The sequence below is a fragment of the Pelobates fuscus genome, chromosome 7 (genome assembly GCF_036172605.1).
Source record: "Pelobates fuscus isolate aPelFus1 chromosome 7, aPelFus1.pri, whole genome shotgun sequence".
Taxonomy (NCBI): domain Eukaryota; kingdom Metazoa; phylum Chordata; class Amphibia; order Anura; family Pelobatidae; genus Pelobates; species Pelobates fuscus.
The window spans coordinates 129,436,595-129,456,999 of NC_086323.1; the positions used below are offsets into that span (position 1 = coordinate 129,436,595).

General features: G+C 36.1%; 1 protein-coding gene across 3 annotated transcripts; it reads right to left on the reverse strand.

Moving 5' to 3' along the window:
- Window positions 1–5,676: 5,676 nt before the first annotated feature.
- Window positions 5,677–17,981, reverse strand: MGP (matrix Gla protein). Of its 3 annotated transcripts, none has more exons than XM_063427495.1 (5): window positions 17,904–17,981; window positions 13,672–13,796; window positions 9,793–9,828; window positions 7,841–7,913; window positions 5,677–6,108 (listed from the first exon to the last, which is right to left on the reverse strand). In XM_063427495.1, exons 2-5 carry the CDS (start codon window positions 13,730–13,732, stop codon window positions 5,967–5,969), a joined length of 312 nt encoding a protein of 103 aa, XP_063283565.1. In that variant the 5' UTR covers window positions 13,733–13,796; window positions 17,904–17,981; the 3' UTR covers window positions 5,677–5,966. The 3 variants fall into 3 exon arrangements, with proteins under 3 accessions (XP_063283565.1, XP_063283563.1, XP_063283562.1); XM_063427493.1 differs by having other exon boundaries at window positions 13,672–13,871; window positions 17,904–17,918; XM_063427492.1 differs by lacking the exon at window positions 17,904–17,981 and having other exon boundaries at window positions 13,672–13,901.
- Between the last annotated feature and the right edge of the window lie 2,424 nt (window positions 17,982–20,405).

The following is a 20,405-nucleotide window of genomic DNA, read 5'->3' on the forward strand; positions in this document are numbered from 1 at the left end:
TGTATCGGTGTGGTTTCGTTACATCGATGATGTTTTTTTTTCTTTGGAATGGCTCAGAGGCACATCTTCTATCATTTAAAACGGATCTTGATCAATGTGTGCCAAGCATCAAATTTACTTTGGAGCATGATACCAACAGCATACATTTCTTGGATGTCCGGGTGAGTAAAATCAAAGATGGTCTATGTTTTGATCTGTTTCGAAAGCCTACTGATAAAGTTACATTTCTACAGGCAAACTCGTTTCATCCTACCAGCATGATTCAAAGTCTTCCTTTTAGTCAACTACTACGTGTTAGACAGATTGTTTCACAAGAAGCTGATTTTGATACCCAGGCGAGGAGAATGTTGGAAGATTTTCGTTCACGTGGTTATGAGGAAACTTCCTTACAAGAATCATTGGCCAAAGTGAAAGACCGGGAGAGGGCTTCTTTATTGAGAACCCAGGGTAAGAGCAAGAGAAAAAGGCCCGATCGTATTCCATGTGTCACTACATACTCTACCAAGTCGGGGCATGTTAAACATGTTATCAATAAACACTGGCATGTCTTGCAGAGCGATCCAGCGATTGCTGATCTCTTCAGAGAGAGACCATTGATGGCCTATAAGAGATCTAGAAATATTAAAAACTTGCTATCATCTTCTAGAACTAAGATGGCTTCCAAACCACCTATGACTTGGTTGGCACCCATTAAGGGCATGCACCGATGTGGACATTGTGCTAATTGCAATAATGTTACCACTGGTCCTGAGTTCACACACCCCAGAACAGGTAAAGGGTTTGCCATCAAGGAGTTCTTCAATTGTCAAACTGACCGTGTAGTTTACTTCATCAAATGTCCTTGTGGTCTTGGCTATGTGGGCCAAACGTCAAGACCCTTGACCGTGCGGATTGGTGAGCACAAAAGCACCATCCGCACCAAGAAACGGCATATATCGCTTGCAAAACATTTTATTGATTTAGGCCATTCTGTGGCGCAATTACGTTTTCAAGCCATTGAACGTATTAAGACACCCTTGTCGGGCTGTTCCCTTGCAGACTCACTTAAACGTGCGGAATTACAGTGGATCTATCGCTTGAACACACTATTCCCTTATGGGTTAAATGAAGATTGTGATTTCAATCCTTTCAGGTAAAATAGTCATATGTTACTTGGTAATTTGTTATGAAAATTTGATTACGTTTGTTGCGATATTACTTCTTGGATTATATTGGGATCATTATTATTTTTTTAGTTCATTACTTCTGCCTGTGACTTGCCAGATTCTTGATTTATTATTAATGATTTTATTTCTATTTCTGTTTCCAGTTTTTTTTCGCGCTGGGTTTTTCATTTTTGGGTGGCCCCCATCGATCGCATACCTTTCATGAAGATCTTCGGACTTTGGCTTCTTTGGTCTACCTCTCGTGTGGGAAGAATTCTATCGACGCAATTATTATACATATTTCTTAGTGTGCCTGTCCTTAGTATTTGTATGTGAACTGACTATTGCCTTTACATACATGTTTATAAAGACGCATATAGCTAACATTCATTGCCTCTTATTCGATGTGATTACAGAGTTGGTATCTCTTTATACGACTCGAGATGCATTGACTAGATATGCATGCATCCTTGTCTTTCTAATAATTTGGGTCGTCTATTATTATATGGATGTTGGCACTAATTGTGTCTATTTTTGATCAATGGATATATTACTGTATGTCTTTATCATCAGGATGGTATTCCTATTGATATTACATCTGGTGTTGGCTATTAGCTTTCTTTATTACTGATTTTCAGTACTCTTTGTTGTATTTCATTAGTGTTCATTTACTTTTTCATTTTTATTCATCTTTTCTATATATACTTTCTCATATAATTTTCTTGCCCCATATGGGAGCTTTATTAGGCTCCTTGGGTATTTTATACATATTTATATTTGTTTTGCCTTTTTACACATGGACGATATAGTTGCTTATCAGGGCTTTAATAATGTAGCTTAGCGCCTGCGTAGGATGTAGACCGGCTTTGATTGCCGGATATATTGGAACGCATATGCGTTCCATTTCACTTAGCCTACTTCCGGGTTCGGCAGTCTGAAACGCATGATGCTGCTCGCGCCTCGTTTTCGCTTAGGACGGATCGAAGTTTATCCTTTTCAGTAACGTGATCGGCTGGTCCCTGATCTATGTGGGGTATTTTCTTCCATTTGTATGTAGTATATGCCTTATCTTTTGCTTATGTTATGATTTTTGGTCTGGTCAATTGAATATTTTGGTATTTGTAATACGATTCATTTCTGACATTGTTACTTATGATCATATGATGTTCTGTTACATATTACTTGTTTAGTATATCAGTCTTTAATGCATGTATATTTGGATGTCTTTAATCTGATTTGTATTATTATATTTATTTGCAATTTCTTTTGATGTTGTATGTTGTATGTATGATAGGTGTATATACTATTGAGTTGGTTTCCTTGGTAACCATAAACAGGTGTTTGATGGTTGGGAGGATCTCAATCACTATGGGTGGCCACCCATTATTTTCAGGTGATTTTAATGTTGGTGTTTCTTGTGGGTATATAAGGGGAGAACTCAGTTTCTCAACATGCTCCCTTGATAAAGGCTTCTTGCCGAAACGTTGTTTTTTTTTTTTATTGACTCTGTCCCTGCTTCTCACTGAACTTGGTATGGTTTTTTTGCATTTTTTTATATGGTTGGGTTTTTGATTATACTAGCATTACAGTGGTCTGTTTGCATGATACTTCTTTCATTTATATATCACGCACTGCGCGTTTATATATGTCCAGAATTTTTTTCTGGTAAATGGTTTACAATAGTATGACTTTGTATCTTTGTTGATAAAATTTAAAGAGACATTCCTATAGTATATACCCATTTAATAAAGATTTTTCATATATATAAAGATTTATGGTTGTGCTCCTTACTCTATTCACATTAATTACGGATATTTACATGATTGTTTTATTACTTATTATATGTGGAGATTTGTTTTAATTGAAGGACAAAAGAGAAGAACATAGAATGCTTAATATGTTATTGTTAATAACTAATTTTTAATTCTCAATGTATAAAACATTAGAACCTAATTGTTCCACTAATCTCATAAGATTATGTTGATTCGAATTATCTATTAGAATTACCCATCTAGGATGTTTAGAAATTGATTTAAGCTGTACAATTTATGTTTCAATCGTGTATATCTATATTAATCGTGCATATCTATACTAATCAAAACGAAATAATCATATATAGCTATGAGACTGGAAATATAGTAAGAACCAGAGAATACATGGTTAAATTTAAATGCACCAGATTATATTTTTTATCCTTTTAATTTTTTAATTGATAGAGATATATATGTAACTGCAATCCCCCAGAACACTGTATCTTGAGAAAGCTTGTTGGAACGAGCGAAACGCGTAGATCGTGTTCTGGCGGGATTTTTGAATTTGGAGAGACTGCAGTAATACCGGCTAGTTGGCGTCTCAGTCAGGATCGATCCGAGTGCACAGGACCGGTCTGGAATTAACATCCACGGAGCGGTAATCTTACATCTACCAACTAATATTCTGCATTTCTACGCTTTTATTGTGAACCTTAGAAATAAGTTTCACCATTATTTATTGTAAGAGTTCTACTTATGGGGGGATTATCGTATGGGAAATAAAAAGTTGTAACTGTATTACGCTATGAAAGTATCTTTTTCATTAAAGGTTGGATACATATAGAGACAAAGGCTTTTTACATCAATTACTGTTACAACTATCAAATCCCTGCGGACATTTGACAGCACCCCATTAAGATTGCAACTGGGACTCTTTATTTAATACATTTCTCTTGTTAACCCCTATACAAAAAATAGGGGTATATTAACTAAGCGCTGATGCTGTTTTTATCCATTTGTGTCGTGTATGATGTTTTAAAACTTGTGAAGGTTTTTGGTGTATCTAGCAGCTTTTTGTATATTAATCTTTTCTTGTGGATAATGGTAATTTGAAGCATTTGCTTAGAAAATCCACTATACTACTAAATTTTCTTGCGCTCTCTATAATCTGCTTTTTTCATTATGCCAATAATGCCAATAACATATCATTAACAATTATTTAGTTTCATTCTCTCCATCATAGGTTCTACCAAATCTAAACAGCTATTTAAATTCACATTATTGATTCATATGAATGAACCCCTCCCCTAAAACTACTTGAAAGACATTGCAATATTTTTTTATGGATAGAAATGGAGTCTTCACAATTTCAAAGGCTTCTGGGTGTATTGTAGGGGAGTATGATCTCAGTTTGAGCTACTCAGTGCTAGTATACAGTTATTCGTGTGCAGAGTAAGTCTTTGGTAGTTCCATTGAGTACAATATTTAATGGCTCACAGGTATAGAACTTAAAGGAGAACTATAGGGTCAGTAACACAAACCTGTATTCCTGACCCTATAGGGTTAAAACCACCATCTAGTCCTCCTGGCCCCCTCATGCCTCCCTAAAAATAGTAAAACTTACTTGTGTTCAAGTCTGCAGCTGCATATTTTGTGCCTGTTTCTTTTAGACCTGCCCACTGCCTGCTGACATGAGCATAAGTGGTAGCCCGATCCAATCACAGCGCTTCCCCATAGGATTGGCTGAGACAGACAAAATGGCATATCAGGGGCAGAGCCAGCACAATTCAAACATAGTCCTGGCCAATCAGCATCTCCTCATAGAGATGAATTGAATCAATGAATCTCTGTGAGGAAAGTTCAGTGTCTGCATGCAGAGGGAGGAGATACTGAATGTTTGGATGCATTTTTGGCAGCCACGACCCAGGAAGGATCTCTAACACTCTTCTGAGGAGTGGCCAGTGAAGTTATCACTAGGCTGTAATGTGAACACTGCATTTTCTCTGAAAAGACAGAGTTTACAGCAAAAAGCCTGAAGGTAATGATTCTACTCACCAGAACAAATTCAATACGCTCTAGTTTTTCTGGTGACTATAGTGTCCCTTTAATCAGAGGTCAGCTGTCCCTATTAGCTATATGTTTGAACATCAAATTAAGTAGGTCCACACCCTTGCATTAGAGTGGCACATTTATTCCATTGAAGTGGCAAAATCCCAGGATTATAAATTGGCTAATTTGGGAGTTCTGGATGTTATTTTTATTGCCCAATTTTCAGAGTGGCACATTGCTACGTGTATTTATGATTTTTTGCTAGTTAAATTGAATTTGATTATTCTTGTTATATACAGTCCTTCTCAAGGTAATACATGTGTAGGCTTTTCCCCTTCATAAAACAAAGACACAACCACCACAGAAATAATATTTACACATTTGTCATGACTAAAATAAAAGCTGATGTGGGTTTCCTATGCTGCTACCTCATTCACTATCCAAGAAACTAATGCTCTGATGATCTGATAAAGACTTGCCCAATCCTATGACCGAGCCTCCGCATCACCTATTTGAAAGAACTCAATGACTTGGTTTAAAACCTTCAAATAGAGCCTTCATCGTAAGTCACCTTGCTACACTGGTGTTTTTAAATTCTCTCTATTTATATTAAGTGACTTTTAATCTTTGCTTAAATATATGACATATAAGCACATCTCCTTTCTGCATACATTATAATTTCAGTGCATATTTTTATTTATACAAACGAATGGCACATTGTGTATCCAACGCTAGGTGTAAAAGCAGCATTTTATTTTTTAAAACAAGACATGTGAATAAAGCATGTTATGGTGTCTAGCAATAACCTGTGTGTGATACAAAAAGAAACAGTGAATACAGCTTTTTACCCATGTTAGCTTCAGAGACAACCTCAGAATATATACTGGATTTATTTCCAAAGAGTTGTCTGGCTTTGCTGAGCTGTTAACAGCATGCAGTAGGCTCCCGGTACACCTAATTAAAATACACCAAGACTTTCAACTCCATCACTCTGGCCTTCACCATGGATGGATTCATCATTTTATTTTTCTGCATTAGGCCTTCCAAAATATCGTCTGTAAGCAGCGTCGAAGCCAAATCTCATTGCATATCGTTCACAAGGATTGTAGTCCTCACAAGTCTCGCGCTGTCGTTCCCGGGGGCTCTTATTGCGCTCACGGACTCTAGAGAAATCATTAAAGAACTAATTATACTAAATGACTTATTCACAGTACTAGCTATATTATAGATGCAACCTAACCCCTTCCTATCCCCTAACTCCAAGGCCTTACAAGATCTTATTAAGGTTGTCCTTAAGTCACCTGCAATTATTCCAACTCTTTTCTCATTGGCAAGTTGATCTTCTCATGTTTTTTTAAGAGTCCTTGTTTTGCCAATACATCCAACACTTTTAGTCTAATCCCATGCTATCAATATTCTTCAAATAAATGATCCATCCATCTCTACTCCTAGCCCATTTTGATTTGATAATAGGAAGCATATCTAAGGCACTCATAGAAATGTCTCCAGTATAGTGATGACACAAGAAATGACATTTTGTAGCTCCATGGAAAGTGCAAGAACCAGAAACAGCTACCGTATATACTCGAGTATAAGCCGACCCGAATATAAGCCGAGGCCCCTAATTTTACCCCAAAAAACTGGGAAAACTTATTGACTCGAGTATAAGACTAGGGTGGGAAATGCAGCAGCTACTGGTAAATTTCTAAATAAAAGTAGATCCTAAAAAAATTATATTGAATATTTATTTACAGTGTGTGTGTATATACTGAATGCAGTATGTGTGTATGAGTGCAGTGTGTGTGTATGAGTGCAGTGTGTGTATGAGTGCAGTGTGTGTATGAATGCAGTGTGTGTATGAGTGCAGTGTGTGTATGAGTGCAGTGTATAAGTGCAGTGTGTGTGTGTATGAGTGCATTGTGTGTATGAGTGCATTGTGTGTATGAGTGCAGTGTGTGTATGAGTGCAGTGTGTGTATGAATGCAGTGTGTGTATGAATGCAGTGTGTGTATGAATGCAGTGTGTGTATGAGTGCAGTGTGTGTATGAGTGCAGTGTATAAGTGCAGTGTGTGTGTATGAGTGCAGTGTGTGTATGAGTGCAGTGTATAAGTGCAGTGTGTGTGTATGAGTGCAGTGTGTGTATGAGTGCAGCGTGTGTATGAGTGCAGTGTGTGTTTGTATGAGTACAGTGTGTGTGTGTATGAGTGCAGTGTGTGTGTGTGTATGAATGCAGTGTGTGTGTATGAATGCAGTGTGTGTGTATGAGTGCAGTGTGAGTGTGTGTGATGCAGTGTGTGTGTTGCAGAGCCTTGGTGGGGGGTGGGCATTTTTATTATAATTTTTTTACATTATTTTAATAATTTTTTTGTTTTATTAATATTTTTGTTATTATTATTTTTTATTTTATTATTTTTTAATATTACTTTATTATTTATATTTTATTATTATTTATAATAATTTTCGTCCCCCCTCCCTCTCCTTCCCTGGTAGTTCAGTGGGGGCTGTGGGGGCTGCAGAGATGTTACTTACCTGTCCTGCAGCTCCTGTCAGCTCTCTCCTCCTCCGCGCCGTCCGGTCAGCTCTTCTGTGAGCTCACACTGTAAGTCTGCCTCTCGCGAGATTTACACTGGGAGCTGACCGAGGTGCTGAACGGACGGCGCAGAGGAGAAGGGAGCTGACAGGAGCTGCAGGAGAGGTAAGTAACATCTCTGCAGCCCCAGTCTGTATTATGGCAATGCAAATTGCCATAATACAGACTATTGACTCGAGTATAAGCCGAGTATAAGCCGAGGTTTTTTTCAGCACAAAAAATGTTATACTCGAGTATATACGGTAACTATTATAAATAGATATTCCTGAGTCATTAAACTAACTTATCAGTAATCTCTCCTTACCTTTCATTCATGCGTATGTTTCTGTGCTGGGAATTCATAAATGAATTGGCATTCCTTGAGTTTAAAAATGGGTCTGGAAATAAATCAAATTTCTTTAATTAATATAATTACATGTAAAATGCATGCACTTTCAGAATAAAATTAAACTGTAATAAAATGCATTATCTACATAATCTAACATGTCATTGGTTTGTGGGAGTTGGATGCTTAGGTGTTGGAATTTAGAGAGTGCAAGATCTGTAGAGTTGCTGCAATATGGAAATTGGATCCTTTTTGCATATACATGCAAGTCTCTGAGCTACTGTAAATCGCCAATTGCTTCTGCAACTGCATTCATACTTATTAAAATGGCTCAGTCATCAGAAACATTATTAGTACCACTGTATAGTACTCTATACAACTTGTATAGGGTTTTACATAATGTTCAACCAACATAAATATCCTTTTTTTTTTTTAAACGATATTCTCCAAATTCGGACAGTTTAAACATTTCATTTCACAGGGTGGTGGAATGTAACTCAACTGTAAATAATGCCAGGATCTGATTGACTGTAGACATCAGCAATGTAAGAAAATTCTTATAAATTATATGTTTTTAATGTAATTACATGATGGCTACCACCAATCTTAAATGCATTCTTATCTTTAATTGCTCTTTACATTTGTAGCTTGGTCAGATTAATTTAATATCACTTTGTTAGAAATATAATTTTACAACATTTCCAACAAAGTTATGTAAATAACTTTGCATTCATGACAATTTATGATGCTAATGACAATTTCAGATGCTAGAATCACTTTAACCCCTTCTCTTGTACAACTCTTCTACACTTCTTCTGCTTTCTCATATTTATGAGACTGTTGTGGAAAGGGTCAAGTAGAACTACCTGAAGCTGACGGAAGCAATTTGATTTGTTATTGTAGGACTCACCTAAGAGGTTTGCCCCTTGACGTGAAAGGTGAGCTTACAATCTAATGGCCATTGGAGTGATACTAAAAACCTTCAGTTATTTGATTATGCAAAGGGCTTTGGGATAGCACATAAGTAACTGTTTTCTTTGGTTTCTATTATGAAATATGTCTGCTCAGAAATACTTGGTAGCCTCTTTACACATTTGGACCATATGTGTTTTTTGGCATCGAGAGTGTGGTATCATAGTGCTGCATATTATCCGTATGGCCGAGGCTTTGAAAAGTTTATCTTTTTTTTTCTTTTTGGTAGGATTAATTGCTTTTGAGTCACTGCCTTATATATTATTATATTATTTAATATGCCATTATCTGGCATAGTTGCCTTATTTGTCCTTTTAAACCTCTTACTTTTTTACAGTGTATGGTGTTTGCTTACCTTCCGCTTGGAAGTGGTTAGGGTTACAAGGTAATATTGTATAAGTATCATTCAATATAAATGAATTATTAATTCATATCAGTTTTTTTTAATTTTTTTTTTTTTTTTTAAATAATTCTTCTAATTCACTTTATATGTATGGTTGTTTGTTTGATCTACTGTATATGGTTTTAAACTTAGTTTAGGAGACAATTTAACCTTATTTGCTTCCTTCCGTAATGCATATTAAAGCGCAGTCACAGTGTTAATCAACTTCTGATACTTCCTCCTGTCCTGATTTTTCTCACATTCATTGATTAAATTACACTGCAGGAAAAGTTTGTTAGTGCTTCTAAGAAGAGAAGCCCATGGATTATATAGTACCTACATTTGCACAACAACCACAAAAATAGAAGAAAATAAAAAACAAAAAGAAAAAAAAAACACGTCGAAAGAATTATGATTTTTTTTCATTTTTTTATAATAAAACACATGACAGACTCTGGACAGTTAGTACCCCTTATGGCATGTGCTTTCTTAAATCTGTAAAATCTTTAAATAACAGGTGTAGCAAGTACTCAAATTGTAGGACATATAATCTGTAGATAAACTGATTTCCTCTTACCATATCGTTCAAAGGACTCATGGCTTTCATAGGATTCTAAATAGAAAATAGAAATACTAATTTTAATGCATTAAACCATAAAAACAATCACTGAGGGGATGTGCTGACCTATTACACATTATTTCACTAAACAGACATTTAGCTGCATTGAGAAATTATCAAATTCACCTTTTTTTATAATTTGTCTACATAGGCCTAAATTGTGAAATTATTGTATTATTATACACAGGCTGAATCCAACCACAATGATGATCTTTAATTTTATGTAGAAAGGTGTTAAAGCCTAGATCACTACCCAAGGCCTCCCAACAGTCTTGATTTATGTGGGACAGTCCCTATTTTATAGTCCTGTCCCGTTGTCCCAACTTTAACCTCAGTTTATTATTTTTGGATAAACTTTCCTAATAATTTACTAATTTTGGATAAACTTTTCAAATGATTTTCTTAACATAATAAAATATCAAAACATATATGATATATAAAAAATATGTATCAATATATTTAAAATAAATAAATAAAATACTTTTGTTCCCTAGTGTTCTGCCACGGAACTTTTCCCTAGAGGTGCAAAGTGAGCAGGACCTAAAACGCCAGGCTGATCTGCCCATTCTTTTGATGCCTTTTTGATGGGCAGATCCACCCCCTTTCAGTAGCACCAGTGACACAACTTGCACTGGTCCGCCTCCTTTCCTCCCTCCCAAGGGCATCCTGCTGTACGGGATGTCAATGTTTGGAGATATGCCACTCAGTATCTCTCAAAATGTGTATGAACTATGATTTTATAGCAAATACATATTAGGTTTTTTTTTTTTTTTACTAAACAAACTTTATTACAGAGTTTCAAAAGTTAGGCCAAGATGTCCAAGTATCAAAACATCTTCAAAACAGTTGTCCATTTTTATAAACCTTGGCTATTTTGGTCTCCATTTTGTAACTCACTCGTCAATTTACTACAATCTACTAAATACATAATTTACAAGTATCTGTCAGTACAATAGAAGCTACACTTCATGTCACATGTTAGTTCACTGATCTAATTTAAATTTGAGTTTGATCACAAATTAAAAGCAAGCAATTAATTAATTTTACCTCTTCTAAAGTGCAACAGTCACTTTTGTGTCCACTGCCCTTTTGCAAAGAACTCTAATAATACTTGTGTATCATCATAAGAATGGTGCTAGATCTCAGAGGAAGGCCTATATAAAACTTAGCCCAGACCATAAATACAAATGAAAGACCCACTGAAGACAAAATAAGGGGCCAGGGCATCTATTATTAAAAACAGCACAAGCTGGTTTAGTGTTTTAACATAATTACAAAAGGCATGAGAGAGCCTAACTGTTAAAACATTCCCTGCTTAACAACCCAGCAAAAACTTCACTCTTTCAAGTGTATACTTCCCAGCATTTGAAACTATGAATGCAAATCTAAAGACAGCCGCCTAAGGCTCTGAGGCTAGACTAGGAGAAATCATGAAGATACTTGGCCAATCTTGGCTCCATTCACTATACCAAAAGTGAAGAGTCTTCCCCAAAGGAGTAAACTTCCAATGGCCCTGTAGGAGCTTAATTCTTCTCTGCCTGTGACGCCAAGTGCAGTCACCTCAATACTTTCTTGATTGGGCCGAATGCCCTGAGTTCCGTTTGTGCAGCCCAGACACACCTATTGTTGTATTTGTGTTGGGCTTATTAGTAAGAATAAAAAAAAAATGGTACACCAGAAGGTGAACATGGGCCAGCAGAATAGGGGCCCACAATGTTGAGTGTGCAACTGAATCTGAACTGTTGGGAAATGTGCAACATAGCTGCAACAAATAAAATATTTAGTGGAAGTGGAAGGGCTATGTATGTGTTAATAGATCTCATAGTTATATTATTCGGTCTTAGTACAGTATGTATATTGGACATTACTGTTAAATACAACTAGTGAATATTAATAAAAACATTTTGAGAAGAATCAAAGATGATAAACTTAGTATGACAAATAACTAATGAATACAGAGACAGATTAGAAAAAATGTCTTAATAACTACATCTTAGAGAGCTAACACTGTTGATATGTTCATAAGTTTGTAACGTTTCTATATTTTGCATCTCTATATAAAGCCGTCTTTTGGCTATTTATAGCGTAAATTTTATTAAAGAAAAGAGAGAAAGTAGCAGAAAAGGGAAAAGAAAAGAGGAAAATATCAAGCCCTATAGTAAGGCATTATCTGTCAGGATTTATAGATCTCGGCACAGTATGACTTTCTGTTTGTTTGTTTTTATGTTTACATGGTTTGTCATAGACAGTGAATAGCTATTTAATGTTATTTCAAGTCGAAGTGAAGATACTAAATTTGGTATGTCGTCTTATTTATAAATAAGGTGATAATTAAGGGTAATAAATAAAAAAAATTGGTATCTTAGAGTGCTAGAACTGTTGGAATGTATTTATTGTTCTATTGTCTTTTGTTTATACTTTTTAAATGTAAGTCTTTTATTGTCTATTGTGATAAATTTTCGAAAAATAATAAATAATGAAATGAAAAAAATAAAATAAAAATAGATCTCATGGTGATTTTACTAAAATGGCAAGTGAATTATCCCTGCTGTCCTTTAGCAACAAATTCCTCATTGCGACACCCACCAGGATCAATTTCCTTGCTTATTTCCCATGCATTGCCCCATTTCACATTCCGAGGCCTCTCCATCACAATAGCCCTGTGCTTGCAGATAAAACTTTAGATATTATGTTGATGGCTCTATGACATTTTCTGGATTTTTGTGTAAGGAATTCATTATCATTATCATCTTTTAAAAAGTAAATAAACACTTTATGTTTTTAATTTCCAGACTTCCAAAATCTAGATTTAAGAAATCATGTTTGTTTCTTCCTCGTTGAAAACTGTGGACTTCATGGAAACTATTGAAACCCGAGGCAGTGAAAATGTGCAGTATCTTCTTATAAGATTGAAAGGGGCTATTATCAATCTCTGTCACAGTAAAATCTAGCAATAATGTGATAAAATAACAATACATAATTCTCAATTAAAAAAAAATAAATTAAATATAGTGAATGGTTTTATGAGTCACTCAAGTTTTGAATAACTATAGAATTTTTGATACATTTGTTAAAGTTGCAAAATATGTCTTCTAGTCCCAGTGTCTGCATTTAATAGAAAATAGAAGAATGCAACCCCCCCTTTCCCCCCCCCCCCAAAAAAAAACAATTTAGAAGATATTTCATTGTAAAATCAAATGTGTTTGCTTTTTTACTAAAGGTTTATGATACATATTGGCAATCTTACTGTATTGCTTATCTATTAACAATATTCCTCTCATTGTTTCTGAGTGTCAAACAAGAGAAGAGCCTAATATGTTATTTAAACTTTGGTCCTTTCATGGTACACGCTCATTATAATAACTGACAATTTCATTATATTTATTAAAATTATATGTGAAAAAATTAACTTACAGAAACACAATTTAAAAAATAAATATAAACTGACATTTTTGAGATAATTATAAATACATTGTTTTTGAACTGCCTTTCTAAGGTTATCATTTTGGATCCACCTATTTCATTATTACATTCCATAAAAGTAGACTTTTAAATGCAGCATTTAATTACTTGAAAATAATAAACTTCTTGTATATTCCTTATATTCATGGTATTATAAAAGGGGACAACATAGTCTGCATACTTGAAAAATACTAGTATATTGTATAAATACGCAGACTATGTTTTCCCCTTACATAAGTAAAAAAAAAAAAAAGGTAAACAAGGTTACTTTTTTTTACTAGCGAATAATATGAAGCATAAAGGTGCTTTATTCAGAATTTAAAAAAAAAATAATTTTCCTAAAGTATTAATTTCATTTAAGTAAATTCGTCATACCATAGGCAAGGGCCACCACTGCTGCCAGTGACAGGAACACGAGAATCGGAAGAGACTTCATGCTGTCCTCTTGCTGAGCTGTGTTTGTATGTCTCTCCTTGGTTTTAGAGCAGATGGAAACTTAGCTGGAAAAGAGAGCAGCTCTTATGTATAACAGAGTAGTGTTTAATAGCAATGTCCACGTCTGGGATGGGAGGCAGCTGGAATTTAGAGAGTTATGCGTTGGCAAGGTTTATGCATATCAAACAGGGCAGTGGTGGGGAATTAGGTGGGCAATAGCAAGCATAAACTGACATTGGAAAGACAAAAGAAGTAGGTGGAACTTGTTCTCTTGGAATACATCCATCATCAGATGAAAATTTGACTGGGAATTTAATATTGTTTCCAAATTTTTTGAAACATTTGAACACCTGTGGGATGCATTATGGTAATTTTAATCTAATCCACATGTGGATTTTGTTGAATTTTACTTTTAGATAAGAGAGCAATGATGAATAGATATAGCAAATCAAGATACCACAAATGTCCTTGAAATATATATTTCCCATGATACTCAGCCAGCCATTGACTCGGGTTCTCAATACTATGAATTTATTTATTCATAAGGGGACAAGCCAAAAAAAATATTAATCAATGTGATTTTCCCATTGAAACATGCTTATGTCACACAACAGGTTTTTTTCTGTAACAGTTTAGAAAGAATCTAAATAATATTGAAAGAGAAGATAGAGAGCTAGAGCTAAAAGAAACCTGCCTGTTAACGGGCACTCTAGACTCGATTTGTCCCATTTAATGCATAACATAACTTTCCTGATTTTGCTGCAATTCTAAAAAAATGTCAGCATCTGCAGTGAGCTTGTAGCAAACCACAAAGTGATTTAACCAATGCAATCCTACCATAGCTTTCTACCATAGTTTTCTTTGTGGCAAAGCACAGGTTTCTGGGAGTAGTAATTGTCTTTTGTACAGCAAAAAGCTAACAAATGAAGTGCAACTAACAGAAACCTATGAAATCGTGGATAATAGTTGTGTAATTTGGATAGGTGAACTTATGTAGAAAAACTTTTTATTTTTTTTACACAAAAAGATTAATTTAAAAAACTGTCTGTCAAAAACGTATCTAACCTACACATTTCACTAATTTTTGTAGGTGCTTAGAGTGCACATTTAAGGGATTACATTAAGATGACACATTATTTTTTTTTAAAAAAAAACTATATAAATAAGTAAAAACAAAAACAAAAGGGTGGGGGTTTGAAGATGGATGTAGGATATTGGTTCCTCAGGATAACTGGTAAGCTAAAATAGTAATGTAATACAAGAATGATTGGGATGTGGCTAACAATATTCTAACATTCTAAATTCTGAAATTCCAATGCTTAAAATTCAGAGGACTTATCATCACAGTCTACGTCTGTATATTTATCCCCTTTATCCTCACCTAACACACATATCTTGCTCTCAATAAATTCTTATGATACATACAGGATTATAATAAGAGAATTTACTATACCAGGCTAGCAAAGTAAACCTTATATTCTGTTTAGAGTTTTCTTTTTTTAATTCTAATTCTTGATATCTCCTACTGCATTCAGAGAGAGAATTGGCAGATGTGTTCATGTATCATAGCTCTCTCTAATTACTCACACATGTGAATAAAGAAAAAACACTAGAACATGTGCAGTGCCGGTGTAAGCAACATCTCATGCCCAGATATAATGTATGCAACCAGATAGCAGCGTCTCTTGCACTAATGTGTTCTTTCATTATATTAAATAAATAACATACTGCTAATGGCTGCAAGGGCAGTGTCATTCACTATAGGGAAAACATTTGGTTTTATGGGAGAAACACTCACAGTTTGCTTCTCTGCCAATGCCTCCTAACTTTTCTTGTAAGATTAACCATGAGGTAAGTTTTGAAGTAGGTTAGTTTGGAGGGTGGGATAATGGACTATACAAACTTGGCTGGAGCACCTACCTCCTAATCCTTTCAGATCTTTAGGTTATGAAATAATTGGGTTTTGGAAGATGGGTTTAAGGACCATGCATAAGATTTAGCATGGAGACCATAAAGAACGTCACAATCAAGGCAGCAGGATTAATCATAAGTCAACCTTAGGCAGCCCCATAGGGCCCAAGGGTCAGAAAGGGCCCCCAGAACTATGAATTTGTTTGGCCCCATTTACCATCCCTATGTTAAGAATGAAGGTGGTGCCCCAAACTGGAACCTGCCTAGTGCCTATGGGATCCTTCTCTGCTCCCAATACAGTTCTTAAGGTACCTTAAACATGGAAACCCATTAGATACTTGCAAACTACAATTCCTACGAGCCTCTAGGTACTGACAGAAGAGGGGAAATGTTAAGAACTATATAGTTCTCTCCTACTTGCTATATAGTAATCTGGAAAAAATTAACTTTATTAAAAACAAATAGTATCCCTCTGACTACACTTTCAATGTGTTTTTGTATACAGGATAATATTCCCCATTATTAAATTAATCACATAGACAAGTGGTGGAAGTGAATTCATCCCAACAACATCAGTTAAGTAATATATTTTGATTTTAAAACAGACAATTTTCAGCCCTGGAGGAATTATCCAGGAAACTAATGACATTATGGCAAACGTCCATGGCATCCCTCCACAGAGATGTGAAAGAATACAATACCATAATACATGACGACCAGGTGGGATTTGTGAAAGGTAGACAAGGGGCGGACGGAACCAGGAAGGTGCTGGACCTGATGCACTGCATCCGGGGGGGGGGGGGGGGGGGGGGAGTAGCGTGTTCCTCTCCCTGGATGCAGAAAAGGCCTTTGATAGGCTAAACTGGTCCTTCCTCATGGAGGTCCTGCGCAAATTCCATTTCCCTCCGCAATTCCTGGCAGCAGTATCCACACTTTACAGTAACACCTCCGCCAGAGTCACCACAAGCGGATTCATCTCTGACCCGCTAACCATCTCCAATGGGTCACGGCAGGGATGCCCCCTGTCCCCCCTACTATACATACTAGCACTGGAACCTCTGACTACCCTAGTCCGCAACAACCCACATATACAAGGAATACGAGTAAAACAAACAGAATACAAACTTACACTATTTGCCGACGACGTATTACTAATATTAACCAACCCAGCGACTTCCCTACAACAGTTCACAGCCACATTAGACGCTTATAGTAAATGTTCTTACTGTAAATTAAATGTCACCAAAACACAGGCCATGTGCATAACGACGAGTTGAAAATCTTAAAGTCCAAATTCCCATATGACTGGAGAACAGATCACCTTACCTTCCTAGGTATAAAATTCACAACAATGACCACCCAGCTCTTTAAAGCGAAATGTAACAATTGCCAGCGCCAAACGCGCACACTAACACGCACAACAGACACATTAACAGCCGCAATATCCAGGGTACAGTGAGATCCAACCCCTTCTTAAGAGAATGCAACCCAGGGCACCATCCACCCACCTACCTCCTCACTCTCCCTCCCCCTCTCACCCCATGCAGGTTTACCTCCCCAAAGTTAAATTAAAAACTCGCAACATGTAATTAAAAATAATTGTGAAATGGATTGTGACTTAAGTACAAAATGTTTATGTTTGATACTTTATGACTGATGATCTTAAAAGGTCGCAACTCACTCAACCTTTACCTTAGAATGTAAAAGTCATGCATGTATGTGAACAAAAATCCTTAATAAAAAACAAAAAAAAAAAAGACAATTTTCTATGAGGATATCTGAATCATCTACTGGGTTTTACAGACCATTTCCATGTAGGAAATTGCAGTTTAATTCCATTAGATATATTGCCTGGGGTAAGTTATTTTTATTGTTTGAAGAAAAGTAAAACCTGTCTTCGACTGCTGTTTCAGTTTACTCTAAGCTAAAAACATTCAGTTCTCAATAAGCAGTTATTTATTTATTTTGCTTTATATAATTACTACTTTTCTACTATATATCTGTCTCAAAATAATTGTGAGTGTTTCTAGGGCAAAGTTTTAAGAAGTGAAGCAATTATTATGGGAATAAGTGGAATGTTCTTGATTCCACTGCACATTGTGCATGTTATCTACACGTCTACCTATACTCTAAAATGTGAAGAGGATCAAAATGGCTAAACAATACACAAATTGCACGCAATAAAGCATGGTCCTTAATGTCCATATAAGTCCAAGAAAAATTGCTAACTTTATATAAAAGGAATATCATGTCATGCTTACCAACTATCTTCACCTGGTGAGAAAATCTGGAGTTATCTGAACTGAGTTGACATCCCTATTTATTCATTTAGCTCTTCTCCACTCCTCTTTTTGCTTCCACCTCCCATTCCTTAGCTTCATCTCTTTGTCTAAACACATCCTTTCCTCTGGCAGGAAATAACAAACCACTCTCAGAAGCATGGACAACACATGGTCTATAACTGGCTGCAGACCAGCAATAAGACTTCTACAGGCAGTATAGGAAATGGTAAGGTTGTGGCTGCAGTATGTTTATCTCCCAGAACAGGTACAGGTACAAGAGCCAGTGACCACTATATACAAAGTCTGGTGTTTCTTTCCAAAGTATGATGTTTGCCACCATAGTTATCAAATTTTAAAGTCACGTGAGATCATTCTATTCAATTAAAAGCCACTAATGTGTTTACAATCCGTATACAGATGTAGGAATTAAAGTGGTTTATTCTGTAAGTTGGCATTTGCAAACTTGTAAACTTCAAAATTAAGTCCAAAAAAAAAATGCACTGAAAAGTGCATATTCATGACAAAATAATAAAAGTAGTAGAAGTAGGTCACTCAGCTGCTGTGCTCTCAATTGAATTAAAAGTCTGTATGGAGAGCTCACTTTGAGCACTACGTACAGCTCTTCAATCAGTCTGTGGCCAATATTTATGGTTCCAACTAACAGAGGGGAGAACCAGGTATTGATTGATACCTGGGTCGCCCTGGTGTGAGCAGGGATTGAACCATAAAATAAATAATAGGAGTTTTAGTGACACTATCACAACAAAACACACACCTATAGACTGTAAGCTCATTTGAGCAGGGTCCTCTTCAACCTATTGTTCCTGTAAGATTTCTTGTAATTGTCTTATTTATTGTTACATCCCCCCTCTCAAAATATTGTAAAGCGCTACGGAATCTGTTGGCGCTATATAAATGGCAATAATAATAATATGGTTTTGCTCTGTGTCACCCATAGCACCATTAAGAGAATAACAATAACATAAACCCCCCCAAAAAGTTACCATTCTTTCAAATGTTTTTTTAATTGTTTTTAAGAAATAATAATAAAACTAACAATAATTATACCTGTTTGTCAACATTTAAACCACCAATAATGTGTAAGCAGTATAATATGTGGACATTGATATGACAAAGAAAAAGCATTTTTAGTATGAAAACATGCCAATAATATATGTAACAGCATTAAGATCAGAATCAAAGAAAAAATAGAAAAACTAAAAAGAAATAAAAACTGCAGGAAAATTAATAAATTTCACATCCATAAAATTTTTTTAAATAAAAATAAATGAATGTATATAACATGCAAAGGAATAACCACTGGAAGCAGATGTATAGCAAACCTACTAAATAGTGCGCACTCTGGAATACCGAAAAATAGTGGAACATACAAATGGGTAGGAATGCAAAGGATCAGAGTGTGAATTCCCAAGGTGTAAACAATGGAATGATAATACAACCTTGTTTTATGAAAACGTAGTCTGTGGTGTCTATAAGAAATACAAACTGAACATAGTATGATCAGTGTATACTGAGGTAAGGACATGCAATGTAATGAGGAGAACTCACAAGAAGTAAGGGAATATCAGGCACATCATCCTAAATTAGGTACGGAATGAATTCTTCAATATAGAAGGTTCTTCTTACACTCTTAAGTTCCAGGTCCAGGTGTAGCCTCCTTCACATATTTCAAACATTCATCTTTTGTAAGAGATAACAATCATCGACGTTCTTTTTTTATCACATCACAGGACTGTAGGCTCTTGGTCCGAGCCCAGCAAAGCACCCAGAGTTCAATCAGCTGTTCCACTGCCCTTTGCAACAGGTAGCCTTCTGGAAGACTGTTTCCCCTGAACAGTCTTCCAGAACCTGTTGCTAACTGCATAACCTTAAAAACATAGCCTGCATCCGCCCCTTTCTTACACAAGATGCTACTAAGGAGCTTGTCCATGCTCTAGTAATCTCTCGCATGGATTATTGTAACTCTCCCCTAGTAGATCTTCCCACAAGCCGTATTGTTACAGTCTTTAATGAATGCTGCAGCTAGACTGATTTTCCTCTCCTGTCGCTTTTCTCACACCTCTCCCCTCTGTCAGTCCTTACATTGGCTTCCTGTATTCTATAGGAGTCGATTCAAGGTATAATCCACACATATAAAGCACTGACCAATTCTAGATTCCTTCACTGGTCCACAGGTATGCCACTTCTCGGTCTCTCCGCTCTGCCCATGACCTTCTCCTGTCTGCTGCTCGCACCCGTACAGCCAACTCACACTTGCAGGACTTCTCGCGGGTGGCTCCTTTCCTTTGGAATAGCCTGCCTACGACCATCAAGCTCTCCCCTACTCTTCAATCATTTAAAAAGTGCCTCAAAACCCATCTCTTTAGGAAAGCTTATGGCCTCCCAGAGAAACCTCTACCTCACATACCTGTTCCCTTGCTCTCGCCTAAAGGGCAGCACTCTATTCTCTCCTCCAGCTCT

Excerpts from the sequence above, each read along its gene's own strand:
- MGP (XM_063427495.1), bottom strand. The coding sequence starts at position 13,732 with ATGAAGTCTCTTCCGATTCTCGTGTTCCTGTCACTGGCAGCAGTGGTG. Across the intron at positions 9,829-13,671 it reads AGTGGTGGCCCTTGCCTATG|AATCCTATGAAAGCCATGAG; the intron begins GTATGACGAATT and ends TTTTCTATTTAG. Across the intron at positions 6,109-7,840 it reads AACATACGCATGAATGAAAG|AGTCCGTGAGCGCAATAAGA; the intron begins GTAAGGAGAGAT and ends TGATTTCTCTAG.